This window comes from Leuresthes tenuis, unplaced genomic scaffold, assembly GCF_036924035.1.
Source record: "Leuresthes tenuis unplaced genomic scaffold, fLeuTen1.0.hap1 SCAF_1, whole genome shotgun sequence".
Lineage (NCBI taxonomy): Eukaryota > Metazoa > Chordata > Actinopteri > Atheriniformes > Atherinopsidae > Leuresthes > Leuresthes tenuis.
Window position 1 is genome coordinate 17,719,052 of NW_027325355.1, and position 14,151 is coordinate 17,733,202.

The following is a 14,151-nucleotide window of genomic DNA, read 5'->3' on the forward strand; positions in this document are numbered from 1 at the left end:
CAGGCTCAGTTGTCCTATGCTGTACAATACATGCTGAGGCTCATTTGTTGTGGATGTGCGCTCACTTTAAGTTATCCAACTGTTGTTTTTATCATGTACTTTTGGAATAGAATATTGATTTATTTATCACATTTTACATAAATAAATGTGGCAGAGTGGAATGCTCAAATAAATATAAGCTATTTTTCAGTGTAAACACACAAAAACCACCATGATTGACAATAACTTTATCTATGTCGGACATGTTATCAATTCATTTCAAAACATAGGTCAGGAATATTGTGCTACATTTGTTTACATAAAGGTAAATTTGAAATCCCATGTAAGCAAAGGGTAAATATTGAGATTGGTATGGCATTGCACTAGTTCGTGTGCGCGCGTGTCCGTGACCGCGCGCCGAGGGAGCGGTGGCACGCAAGTGTTGACGAACAGACGCACAGCTGTTTTGTGACACGCTCCGCTGAACTCCCAGCTTAAAATACAACCAGGGCGTCGACTTTAATCGGACCGTTTGACGAGGCTGCACCTGAGCAGCGACCACACAAGGTCAAAGGTGAAGAGAGAGAGTTTTTAAAACCCTGAAAGGGGCGAGGAGTGACTTTAATTTCCTGAAATACCCGTCGGTTAGTGTCGGGACGTTGCTTCGTAATTTCCAGGAAAACACATCAAAGTCTGTGGTGTGCAGGGAAAAGTTTGGACTGTCTTTTTTTTGAGGAACACTATCAGGTAAAATACAACAAATAGCGCTTTTTGGGGGCATCTTCACATGCCAAAAGCAAATGCTGCCTGAAGTTGCCTTCGGCTGATTTCTAGGTAAATATCAACACCGGGGATTCGGACATTTTATGGCTTTGATTATTTGTATGAATGTGAACAGTGAATTTATGGTCTGGTGAGCATTTTTAAGCAGTCTTCCGATATTCTGAAGATCACAGATAAATCTTGCAAACTGTTGAAATAATTTCAAATGATTGAAAGCAGATAAAAACTGCAATCCTACAGTGAATAAAAACCTGTTTTGGCTGGTCTGGCAGAGTGGTAGAAAGAGGCTGAGATCCTCATTCTTGTGGAGTTTTAGAGCAGTTGTATGACATTTCACACTGACGTCAGTGGCCACGCAGGATGGTGTTCAATCAATGCTGAAATCCTTTCATTTGTAACCCTATGTTCAGCTATGTGAAATCTGTTTGTACTAACATGAAGCAGTTTTGATGGTGGAGAATGCGTCATATTTCTCAGGAAACTTACCTGATATTGGTGCCAGACCTCCAGTGGCCCCCTGAGTGACCTTGATGCCCCCAGAGATGGATGAGCAAGTGAATCCACTGGAGAGAGATCACTCCCTATGTGTCGTTCTCCCAGGAGGACAAGAGAACAATGCCACAGTGCATGGAAGGTACTTGAACACGCCTGCTGACAGCTAAAAATCCGAAATATTTTCATTGCGTTTTAATGAAATTTTCTACTCTTCTTCTTCTTTTTTTTTAGCAAACCCGTGATGGACTTACTGGTGACGGTGTGTGCGAGTTACCACCTGAATCCCTCCGACTACACAGTTGAGTTTCTCTCGACAAACAAGAACAACATCAGCTTCAAACCAAACTCCCCTATTGGCTTACTGGATGCTGAGAAGATGATGTTAAAGCCCAGAGGCGCTGAGGAAAAAATCAAGAGGCCGTACATGCCTGAGGTAATGGGGGAAAAAAATAAAAGAGAAAGAAAGAAAGGTAGCATTGAATGAGTAGAAAATGTTATTTCTCTTTGCAGGCAACAGTTCGTCTGTTGATCAGCTACAATAAGTCCAATAAGACTGTGGTGCGAGTGAATCCCAGACTGCCTCTTGAGATGCTGCTGCCAGCTGTGTGTGACAAGTGTGGGTTTAACACAGAGACGACCATCTTACTGAGGGACTCTCAGTCCCAAGAGCCTCTAGACTTGACGATGACCTTAAATGATCATGGACTGAGGGAAGTTTTCGCCAAAGACACATCAGCTAAGGACCCCGCTGACCATCGGCTCAAGACAGCTGAAGGAGGTATGTTAAAGGACATGTGGATGCCAAAGAATGTGCTCCACTGCCCTGTGCGTACATGTCTGAGAACTTGAGAGGTACTTCTGCTCTTTTTCTGTTCGCCTAATGCCACCTTAGCTGGATAAGGTGCATGGAATGGTTGAAATATCTAACTTAAGGTGATTTTTGTCAGCTGGGAAGAAGACTTAACCTGACATTTGACCTGGCAAAGATTGGAATAACATAACTAACTAGGCGTTTCGGGTTTTTTTTGCTGGCAAAGACTCTAGTAACCTGACTGTCTTCCCAGATATGATATGATATGACTGAGATTTTCTATCTGAAAAAGAGCTCGCTCCATTTTCCTCAAGTGGATTATTTGTCCAATGTATGGCGCCTCCACCCGGGTAACGTCTAAAATCGGTCGATGCTCAGCTCAGACACACCAAAATTGAACAGTTGGCGTCTGTAAAATCGCAGCCATCGCCTCTCTGCCTGGGCTGCACATTGTAGTCTCGCAGTCTAATGTCGATAGCATAAATCCATCGAGTTAGTCGGCCTTGTGTCAACATTTCTCGCCGCTGCAATGGTGTCAGGACTGCTATCTTTACACTCTTTCCTCTATAATACCAATCGATGACCTCACTGACGTTAACAATCGTGCAATGGCTTCTTCCAGCCCCAACATGGGTAATGCACTTTGTCACATAGCAAGAATCAACACAATGTCGCTGAGTTCAGTGGACTTGGTGGCCTCCACATTCCCCAGATTTCAACAGAGTGCTGTTTGAGAGCAAAATATCTTTTTAGATAATCAATCCAGGCATTTCGTTGTTAAGGTAGCAGCTTCTCTACGATGGTTCTGAGAGTAAAGCACTCTTTACATAAGTCTTATGCAAGGCACCGATTAGACGGCATTCATTAGCCAACAAACATAGAAAACAGCCAGATTGGTTGCTCGATCTCCAGTCCCTCCTTGTGTCATGATATGCGCTCCAATGTATGACCTGCGAAATGCTTAACCTGCTTTAAATTTGGTTTTAATGAATTCTTGGGGTGCGTTAGAAGAAAATGTGCTGGATTTAACCACCGATGACCTCGGGTGTCTGAGCGCAATTTCTTGTTTTAATGAGACCTCTGGGATCTCACTGCGTGCAGTTTTTATACACTTATAGTTATCGTCCCCTCGTAAAACCCTGCAGGCATAACAGCTTGGTTTACGAAAAAAAAAAGAAAAAAGAAATCAATGAGCAGCATAAGAACAGTATGCTTTTGTTTTGACAAGGTTCACGTGAGTTGGGAATTAATGTTTTCTTTCCGCAGCAGCTGACACCCGCACGGAGGCCGTTTCAACACCCCCGCTACGAGGTAACGCACACAAACAGGTGCAAGTCCAGCGTGTTGTGTTTCTGCAAAATGACATTCACTGATGAGAATTATTTACATCACGTAGAGCTGCCGAAGAATGAAAAGAAGCAAAATAACAGAGGGTTTTTCAGCTTGTTTAGAAGAAAGACGAAGAAACATGAAACGGTATGTGTGGAATGACGAAGTTAAGTTGAGTTTTTGGGGTTTTTTTTGATGCTGATGACCCAGATTTACATTCTGCTTTTGTCAGCTTGGGGCAGCGAGCGCTCCACCTTCTCCTAGCAAACAATTGGGAGTCGGTGGGAATTCCGAGAACATTCCCACTACGAACACCCTGCCTACAGATATGCCCAAAAAGAGGCGGGCCCCTCAGCCGCCTATGTGTGTGTCACAGAGTGTCCCCAACAACCTCAACACCTGCCACGTAAAAGGAGCACAGGTGAGCGGCTTCTTGTGTTTACTGTTTCCTCCAAGGCAAGGAGGACTGTGTCCATGTCTGTCTTGTATCCCACTGACATCCCCAAATAACGTCTTCTGTGTGCAGAGGTCAGCCGAATCGACCTTAAGGAGTACCAAGAGGAGGGCCCCACCTCCTCCCTGTGCAAACACCAATGCAAGAGGTAAAATCTTTATCGACAGTTGTGCTTTCTGATCAAGACTGAACTAAAAATCATCGTATATGAATACTAAATCCTCTCTATCACACGAATATTAAAAGGATGAAATCATAAATCATCAAAATAACAACCATTATTGCCAATTTAAGGTTAGATTAAGGTATGTTCCATCACAGTATTGCCTTATTTCAGGGTCTTTTTTTTTTTTGTCATCTAGTGGTTATTGTCAGAAATGGCAGAACAGATGAAAATGCGCCACGATAATCCCAATTGACCTTTTAAAGCATTCCAGTGGAAATCAAATGGGTTTAGATTGAGCTGAATTCTTGTATCCGCCAAATCCTCACAACCTCAGTTGGTGCCACATGAGGTCAAGAGAGATTTAAGTTAAATCAAGATTAGAATGCCGCAGCAGAGGGAATCCAATAGGAGATTTAGCTCTTAAATACAGTACAAAATGTAGTTTTTATCAGTCCGAACATTTTAACTCCATTCAGAGCTATTACAATGATCCTACGGCCTTGTTCATAACACATATTGGCTTCAACCTGCGCTGTGATAAATCCCTCCGCCGCCCATGCTTTTATTCCCCCGTATTAGGCTTTCTGTTGTGTCTCCCTCCTGTGCTCAGCTTCTCAGTGTGCATGGCCCTTTTTTTATTGATTGCTTTCACAGATGGTGAGCATTTTGTTGTTAGACACATGATATTCGGGATCTGAGATATACGTGAAAGAATTTTGATTAGAGATATTTTAAGACGATTTCTGTAAGTGATCCAATTACAGACCAAAGCAGTTCCCTAAGTAGTCAGTCAGCAGGGCTCCATGTACGCTTGAGTCGACCTATGGTTACAGCGTCCTCCTCTAAGTTTGCATGCACCAGAGCGAAATCGAGTTATTTACTGAAGTATGTGTGAGAAAACTTTCGAGACCTTCTGTCTCTTCAAACTTTCTCTGGCGAAGGTCATTGCACATTGTAAGTATAGCCGAATTCACCGCACAGACATCGTCTCTGTCGTACTCGAATGGCAATTTTGTCAGATGACCTTGTGGTGATGAATTCAGGATTTTATTAGAGCTGAGCGACAGTCTGGAAATGATTTAAGTGAGCACCAGTTCACATGTAGTCTGACTGGACTGCCTTTCGGTCACTTTTTCTGATGCGTTAAGCTGTCTAATAAAAGGGAATAATAAAATATGTGAAGAAGAGCGGCTTCATTTGGAATTCGAGTGTGTTAATATACACTAAGAAAAACAAAATTTCACTTTGGAGCATGTGTGGAGCACCGAGGCCGGTTGGAGTATGCTTCGTGTCTGTTGCTTCGTTCCACTCCCCCATTGTTTCCTCTTCGACGCATTTCATGACACACTGCTGACTCAGCGTCAGTGTGACACTAAAAGCAACAACTCCTAGCCAAGACTTGATGGTCACTAAATATACTCCTGGTCTCCCACTCTGTGAGTTTTTTTGGCCGAACTGTCTGTGTTTCAGTGTGAGAGGGTAAGAGAGGAGTCTGAAGTTTAAGTTTGGGAACCCACAGACTGAGCTTTTTCTCCTTCCTGCTTCCAGACTCTGTCTTACCTGAAGGGGGTGATTGAGGGCTGCCGCTGCTGCCGCTGTCTCCTTTTCCTCTCCTCCCTCCACCATCCCTATTCCTCCTGTCCGTCCTCCCCCTGCGATGGCTTCTTCTTCCTTGTTTCCCATCTTTGTGGCTTTTGTGGATGTCTCTTTTTTTTTTTTCTCCTTCTGCAATTACATGCCACATATCAGTTCCATTTGAGTCTTCTGCTTACACATTTTGTCTTTTTTTTTTGTGAAATTTATGTATCTTTCCCTTTTTTTTGTCCAAATGTTTTATTCTTTTCTGTTTTTTGGTGGGTAGGGTTTTACAAACTAATGATGGTGCCTTCTTATTCAAAAAGCCAAATCAATAGGAGCAATAAGATTTATTCACTTTGTTCTCTTTGCTGCATATTACTTCCGTCCTTGTTTTTGTTTTTAATATATTTGTGAGATCATCTTGATTCTTCTTATTCTTTTATTTCTGTCTTATATGTTTAACGGTTAGGTTTATGTGCAGTGTCTCTGAGATTCTGATCGGGGTTTGTCTCATTACAATAAAAACAGGAATTTTAAATCTTTAATGGAAATTTTTTTTTTTAATTTAAGGATATCCTGTATTTTACCACTTGCTGTCACTTCAAAGTGAAAAACTATTTAGAATCAGTTCAGTTCGCCACAGATGGACTCCAATCAGGTTCTGGTCTTATCTCAAGGAGTTAAAAAGAAAAAAAACAACTGAACACATTGAAGGGTCTGAATACTTATGTTGGTTTTCCACTAGTTTTCTGGTTTTGAGTTATCAAGAGTGGAGTCATTGAGAAAAATGTAGGTGGCTGAGTAGTAAGTTTTGGTAATTTTAAGTCTATAAATTTAAATCTTCTCAAAATCGAATCATTCAGATGGAAAAACTGCTCTCTTCTTTTTCTATTTTTCTCCACGCACTACAGACTCCTTGAATACGCTGGAGGAACTGAGAGAAAGTGATGACTCAAACTCTGTGAACCTATCACTATCCTCATGTTCATCACCGCACCCTTCTCAGACACAGTCTTCCTTGCCATCACTGGCTCATCGATACAACGCTGCCGATTCCCATCTGCCTCATTTTCGAGGGAAAGACTTATCCGACGCCCGCTCTGCTCTTGCCAAAGTCCTGACATCTTCAGTTTCCAAAGGAACATTGGCCAAGCGTTTGAGGAATTCTGCTGCCTTCACTAAATTTCACGTCTCCTCTTGTGTGTCTGTGACTCCCGAGTGTCCGGATGTTGAGGATTTCTGTACAGAGCTTAAGTCTGTTCTCAAAGCTAACCTTCCAACTGAGAATGAGTGGGAGGTTCCAGCAGAAAACAAGGGGCTCACTACATTCAAAGTGGTTCCCCCAAAGAACCTGATCTCCTGTGATGTAGAGCTGACTGACTTTCCAGACCAGTACCAGATATCAAGAGAAGAGAACGCTTTGAGTGAAGCTTCTGGGAATAATCAAGAGACTGAGGAAGACCCAAGTTCCCCCGACCCATCAGAGAGTGAAAACAGTTTTCACAGCCCAGAACCACCTTTGCAGCAGATTCAGGTGGACAATGCTTCCACTTCCACTCCACCTCTACATGATTCAGACAATCACAGCTGTCCAGAAACGCCTGTCTCTGAAGTTGGAGACACCACAATGAAACCGAAGGAAGAGGAAGAACCAGAAGTCACATCAGAGTTGATGCCAGCTGCACCGTCAGACTGCAGTAATGGAGACATTTTCACTGAGAGTCACATAAACCCAGAATACGAAAAGGAGTTTACCCAAAGTCCCAGCGCAGACACGGACCAGTACAGTTCATGTGCTGATGAGAGGAAAGTTGAGGAGGATGTTGTTGAAGCGAAAGAAGAGGAGGAGGAAGCCAGCTTTCCTCCCCCTCCTCCACCTGTCTATTACACAGAGAAAGACCGAGAAGATCCTACAGCTTCCTCTCTGCCATATTTTCAGCCAGCGAGTCCAGCCTCTAATGGGCATACCAATGCCTTCAGTGACGCTCATAATGATGACTCTATGAACTCAGCTATGTCGAAACAGTCTGTGGACAGTACAAATGTGGCCCCATCCAGATTTGCACAGGCAGTGGCCATGGCCATCCAGAGGTCTCGCCTCCTCAGCTTTGGTAAGGGTCTGAGTCCTCAAGTGTCCAGCAGGCCACACGGTACGCTTCCATCACCGCCCAGATCCACATACCAGTATGGTGAGTTCTGTTCTGCTGTGTTCGAAGTTGTAGGAATGGGTTTTTGTAAACAGGACCATCCGTGTTTACAGAACCGATTTGTTAGCACGTGCTAAATTTGTCTGAAGGTCCGCCCCCTGTAGGACGGTATTCATTCCTGTGTAAGGTTACAACTATGTGTTATAAAACGATGTATTTGTATGATAAGATGCCAATGTTATCGAGTAGAATTATAGTTCTTTAGTTGTAAATCAGCTGGTGGTATTGTAGTATTCTGTCATGTAAAATACATTTTCGAAAACACAATTTTTCACATGGAATAGCTGTTCCCCCCCGTGTTCTGTTCTATTCGTTATATTGTATTAATGTGCTTGTTTTTAATGCACCCTCACTGTAACTAATCTACAGTTTCTAGCATAATCCAAGAGCCCCCCCCCCCCAAAAGGACCCCCTGACCAGTAACTTTTTAAGATGTTTGTTTGAACCATAAGCAGGCATCCATGATATTTGTGGACAATTGATGTTAGGATGTCCATGGCTCTCTTTGCTCTGGGCCCTCTTGTCTATACAGGAAGTGATTTTAAAACATTTCTGTTTTTTTTTCCCATAGGTGCCTGACCTGCTACACACATCTAAAAATGGACATTTCTTTCAAGGATGATGACTTGGTCCTTACTTGGGTGTGCAAGGTCGATTCTTTCTTCTTTTTTTTTTTTACGTTTTGTGTAAAAACGTGCTTCGTTTTATGTTTGACTTCATGATCACGGGTTGGAACAAACATTCTTTGTTGTAGAGACTGCCAAATGAACAGGACACATTTTGTTGAACAGACAATATCCTGTTTTTGCTTTGCTTCCTTATACATCTTCATTCAATGTGTGCCAACACAGACAGAACACTGACGTGAGAGCTTTTTCTGTGCGTGTATGTGTGTATAAAACAATAGAAGTTAAGTATTTATAATACACATTTGTTATATGCTTGTGCTGGAATTTATGTCCACCTCAGCTGTACGTTTGAATCCTTTGAGACTGAACAGTCCAGTTAAACGTGGATAGTTTGGTTTTCAGTCAGCAGGTGGCAGAAGAGCGTTTCTTCTGAAAATGAAAACAGCTTTTATTTGTCCAGTCATTTTCACAAAATCCATTCTGATGGATGTATCACAAGTGATAAATTTCTTTTATATATCAGTTGTAGTAATATACGGATATATATATATATATATTAGTAAATAAATGAAACATTTTTCTTGCTGTCAGTTCTCTTCAAGTGTCTGAGGATACTTTCTATAAGCAGTCTCCCAGAATTAAAAGAAAACTATTTGTATGATTTAATGAAGGTTTGACATTTCTTTTCCATTTCCAACAATAAAAATGGGAAAAATAAATACATGAATAAATAAAGTTGTTGGAAGCTTCGTTTTTATGCCAAGCATCTCATCACCCTCCCGAATAAACTCAGTCCACTCTGCTCACATGCACACACTGTTGTGTCTTTAACGGACCCGTACCTCGGGGCGATGCTGCATAGCTATACTTGGGTGCCAAAAGAATTCGCGCAACTATATGTATCGATCCAGCCCTGGCCTTGGAGGAACAGCAAGGAGCTATGTGAGGTAGAGACCTAGCCAGAACCGCCTGTGGCTAAAGCTCCCTGTCTGCCAGGCCTGGACTGAGTGGGCTCGCTGCAACGCTCCCTCTCTGCAACGCTCTTCACTCTACCTGAAGACGGAGGGGGAGAGAGAGGAGGATGGGTTGCTGGTGGATGATGGGAGGTGACCGTTGACCCTGTCGTGTATCCGTGGCGCTCCCCCCAGAGGGAGCGCTTGGCCCTCAAGGGCACAGTCGTGTCACACTGCCGTTGTCATGGAGAATGCCATTACCGCCCCTAAGGGAGAGCCACGTCCAACGTTTTTTATATATATATATATATGTCTTTAGGAAAAGAAACACACATGCTGGAGAGAAGCTCTTTTCCTACCCACAGCAATGATATCCAATGTAAGTGACAACTTTGGCATTATCCTTCTTTTGCAGGGAAAGGTTGAATCTCAACCTGAGCGCCAGCGTCTGTGATTATACAGACAAACGAAAACGTTGCTTCTTAATGCGGCGGAACATGAAATGCTACCCTGCCACGAACATTCACGGTTAAACATGTGACAACAATCCCACACGGTGAACAAGGAGGAGGTTTTCGTCGATCGCATTCTCAAGAGATGCTGTGAGGAAAGATCTGATGATATAGCCTCAAAATATAATGAAAAGTGTGAGAGATTAACAAAAAAAATGAAGAATAACTTGCACTAACATGAGGCATCACACTGCTAGAATTTTTACTTGGACTGATCTTGGGTAATATTACAGTATAGCATATTAAACATCCAGTACATGTGGCTGACTGACTTGGGAGATTATTCCAGTATTTTTTTTAATTTCACATTGGAGTCCGGAGTGGAGCAAGTATAGTTTGAAAAAAAAATAGCTTAAAATTGATTATAACAACAGAAAACTACATCTGAGAGACCGGGAGCTGGTTTCACATTATTACAAATGCTTTGATTTAAGTGAGTATGGTTTCGGCTGGGCTTATAATTCTGATTATGTGCATCTGATTATGAGCAACATAGCTGCAGGCCTCAGTAACACAGACAAGGGAAAAGTTTACATGTCCATATCTCTGCAGATGTCCGACAAAAATTTCCCAGTCGGATTATTGTCCCTGTGGATAATCAACACAACAAACAGAACATCTCTCCCTCTGCTTCAAGTTTTAAAGGACATGCCTCCCAGTTGGAGCACCAATTGAGTTTGTGCCCACAGTGGAGACCATGAGGGCCGATGTGACCTCTGAAAACAAATTATGGAACAAATGTTCCTGTCTTCCAATTGTGACTTGAGTTGGTCTGAAGGAACGGTGGTTTCGTGATGAGCAGACTTGAGTTGCTTCTTCTAACTTCATGAACTGCCAAGCCTAAAGATTTATTGTGCTTTTTCCAGTTCCACACATTTAGAATAGCGAAGAATCAGTATGAAATTCTAACTTAGCCCACACACTTTACTGCGAGTACACCCTAAAAACTCCAGCTTAAATCAATACAATAATAGCTGGCCCACACAAATAGAGGTAATGCACATTTAGCATTTATTTATTCCTTCATCTATTCATTCATCTCTATTTAGTTGTCCATCTGAAGTATCTGCCTGGTGGTTTGAAGATGCCCACGAGCTGGTAGAAGTCGGAATCCGATTATAAAACGGCGAGTGGGCCCGAGGCGTGCTTTGCTAGATCCTCTACGTCTGATGTGTGTGTGAGGGGCGCACATGTGCATTGTAGACAACTAATATATGTGTGTTTACATGGCACCTCAATGCTTGGGTAGAAATAATCAATAGATGAATCACCCAAAGCAGTGGAGCTCTCCCCAGGCAGTGTGGTGCAGCTTAATGCTATTCTTTTCATTCACCTTGGGAATGGCATCCATCAGGCCTCCCCCCAAATTGAGGCACGGTTGCCTAAAACATCACCAGTGCTTGAGGGGCTGCTTGGAAAGTGATGCAGAGAGAGCGCAGTTGACCTCTCACCTCCTCCATGTTTTCGCTTGCTTCCCTCCTCTTTGGCAGAGCGGCAAATCACAGAGTTCCTGCCTCATTGGCATTGTCAGGCGCTTACAGTAGTGTTTCTCTGTATTGTGCTGGTGGTTAACTGGTTCAAATGTTATGGAAATGATATTTACCTCTTCTTTGATCCTGTAAACTCCAAACAGGCAGCCCCCCCCCCTGCAGTTGAGGCAAGAAGGACTTAAGGATATTCTATAAATACAAAAAAACAGAGAAAAGTAGTAGCCGAAACAGAGCCGCATGGTGTTAAAATCAATCAAATATCTGAAGTCCTGTGCTTGAGCTGAAGTCTTTCATATCATGATGCAATGTTGCGTGTAATACACAACAATTTTCAACGCGTACCACCGAGTCAAGACACTTTGATTCTGGATGCTTGGCAGCACTAAATAGAGAGTGAAAAAAAAAGAAAAGAAGAAGTAGCAGGAACCAAAGCTGCACCGGACTTTGACGGCTGATCATGCAGCGTTCGGCCCCCGTTGCTCTGTAGAATAAAAAAGTGGATGAGCCCCATCTCTCAGTAATTTCTCTTCATACGTCCCTCATCCCTGAATCCTGAGAAAGAGGGGGAAAACCCCCCAAAACACAGCTATTCCTCTGTGATACACTGACACAATCATGGCAGTTAATTTGTCACCGACAGCTGTTCCTTTGATCGAAACACAGTCCCCTGCCCTCTTATTCAGTACAATGAAACAAATGAGCGCTTTAATGCAAAACAATACATTTTCTCCCTCAGATGTGCCCCCAGTGCGGTGTATCTTTGATTCTAATCACTCTGCGGCCAACTGGTGTGATCATTAATTTCCCAGAGAACTTGCTGTGAAGCTTGTAATGGAACTGTCAGTGACAATGCAGTGCTGATTTATAACCAAAAGGGGGCACAGCAGTCCCTGCTTCAGATGAGTCACATCGGGACGGAGGTGAGACGCACTGACTCTCACAATGCTGTTGAGCTACAAGCCCGGGACGGTCTTTAAAATTACTGAGAGAAGTTGCTTTTTTTAACCTTTGACTGGGCGCAATTTGTGTTTGTTTTAGCAGTTTTTGCACCTTCATTTTCAAATCCTAGAATATTTGGGACCCCAACTTTTTTCTTTTTTTAAAAAAAACAACAACACTCAGGCCTATCTTTAATGGAGCAATGAGTCTTTATCTATTTATTAGTATAATTTTTCCTCTCCTCCACACGCTGTACAACAACTGCAAATCACAAGCTGTGTTATAAACCTTCATCGGCTTGTTTGAAAGCCGGGAACTGCAGCTCTCTGCAGCATCCCTAAAAAAAAAACTAAAAAAACCCAACAAATACTGTAATTCTTTGTTTTTCTCCCTTCTTTCTTTCTCTTTTCTTTTCTTTTTTGTCTGTCATCATTAATAATTCATCTCTTTTCTTGGATACTAAAACAACAACAAACAGAACAACAGCTTGGATAATGTATTCAGTCAAAAGCTCCATGTCTGGGGGAGGAGGAGGGGAAGGGACAGCGAAAAATGTGCACTGGAGTGAGACAAGAGAGCACCCCGACAGGGAGAGGCTCAATGTCACTCCGCAGCGTGGCGGGAAGGAAGAAAAACAAACGCCAGAGGGGGAAAAAAATAAAAAAGGATGAAAAATGAAAAAAATAAAGGAAGAAGAGAGTGGAAGATACAGTTTGTAAGTCATAAAAGCTCAATTAGAGGCATTAGAGTCCTCAAAAGAAGGATTACACTGAATAATTTGTGACTGCAGTTTTTTCAGGTTGACAGTGCCATCGACGCGGGTGACAAAAAAAGCGTTTATTTTTTAAAAGGGCTTGTAGGAAACCCCCCCCCGCCTCTAATAATTCAAGGTTACATGTATGCGGTGCTAAATCCACACCCAGGCTGTCCATTGACTCAGCTGCCTTGCTTTACATCTCGTCACTCCCCCGTCACCCCTTCATTTGGAGTGGCTCGACCTTGAATGTCTCCGGTGTGAACCAGCGCCCCGGCTTTCACATTACGCCAGAATGGATCCTGACTCATTCAATTTAAAGCCATCAGGAAAGCACAATACAAGGCAAATTAGCTGCCATTATTTAGACACTTTCTGGGCTCCGACTTGAGGTTACATGACAATTGGTTCCATTTGTCTCTGATGTCTTCTGAGCTGTCATGTTGTCTGTAACATGCATAAGCCTCTTGAGCTGGATTTTGATATTTTGCAGTATATCTGCACAAAGGAACTTTCTTGTAGCAATTATAACCCACTGTCTGTTATACAGAGAAATACCCCAAATGACAATGAAATCATTATCTTAAATTAAAAACATTAATTAATTGCAACTGTGGCAGGTTGTACATCAGGGACAATTCTCAGGAGTTAGTTGCAGCAGCTTGCAAATTAAGTTGCTCAACATATAAGCCATGTGACTGGGCAAGTAGTCTTTCTTAACAGAAAACCCCACTGAAAACTAAAACTTTCTGTCTTTTTCTGCTCCAATTATTTTTTTTTATCTGTCAACCAAATAAGCGAGCGGTTTGTTTTCCAGTGTGACATAAATGAATTACTGTCCTGTTTTACTTGATTAAAACCCAGGGGAGGGAATAAGCAAATGAGAGAGGAATACTGGGATCCAGCAGGAGCACAGAGGTGGCTTACTGCACCTCCACAGGAAAAAAAGATGAAAAGACTCGTTGAATGCAGCCACTGACATCTCCCATCTGAAGTCTGTGTCGACAACTGTTCTTTGGGTTCACCTCATTGACTGCCCAAACCCAACCGTAGCCCAGTTTTCCATCCCTCC

At 42.6% G+C, this 14,151-nt stretch overlaps 1 protein-coding gene across 1 annotated transcript; it reads left to right on the forward strand.

Moving 5' to 3' along the window:
- Window positions 1-1,227: 1,227 nt before the first annotated feature.
- On the forward strand, window positions 1,228-8,454 carry LOC140293433 (uncharacterized). The gene is made up of 9 exons (XM_072379537.1): window positions 1,228-1,396; window positions 1,489-1,690; window positions 1,768-2,035; window positions 3,335-3,379; window positions 3,465-3,544; window positions 3,630-3,818; window positions 3,924-3,999; window positions 6,507-7,784; window positions 8,374-8,454. The coding sequence occupies exons 1-9, from the start codon at window positions 1,293-1,295 to the stop codon at window positions 8,379-8,381; spliced, it is 2,250 nt and encodes a 749-aa protein (XP_072235638.1). The 5' UTR covers window positions 1,228-1,292; the 3' UTR covers window positions 8,382-8,454.
- The last annotated feature ends 5,697 nt before the right edge of the window (window positions 8,455-14,151 follow it).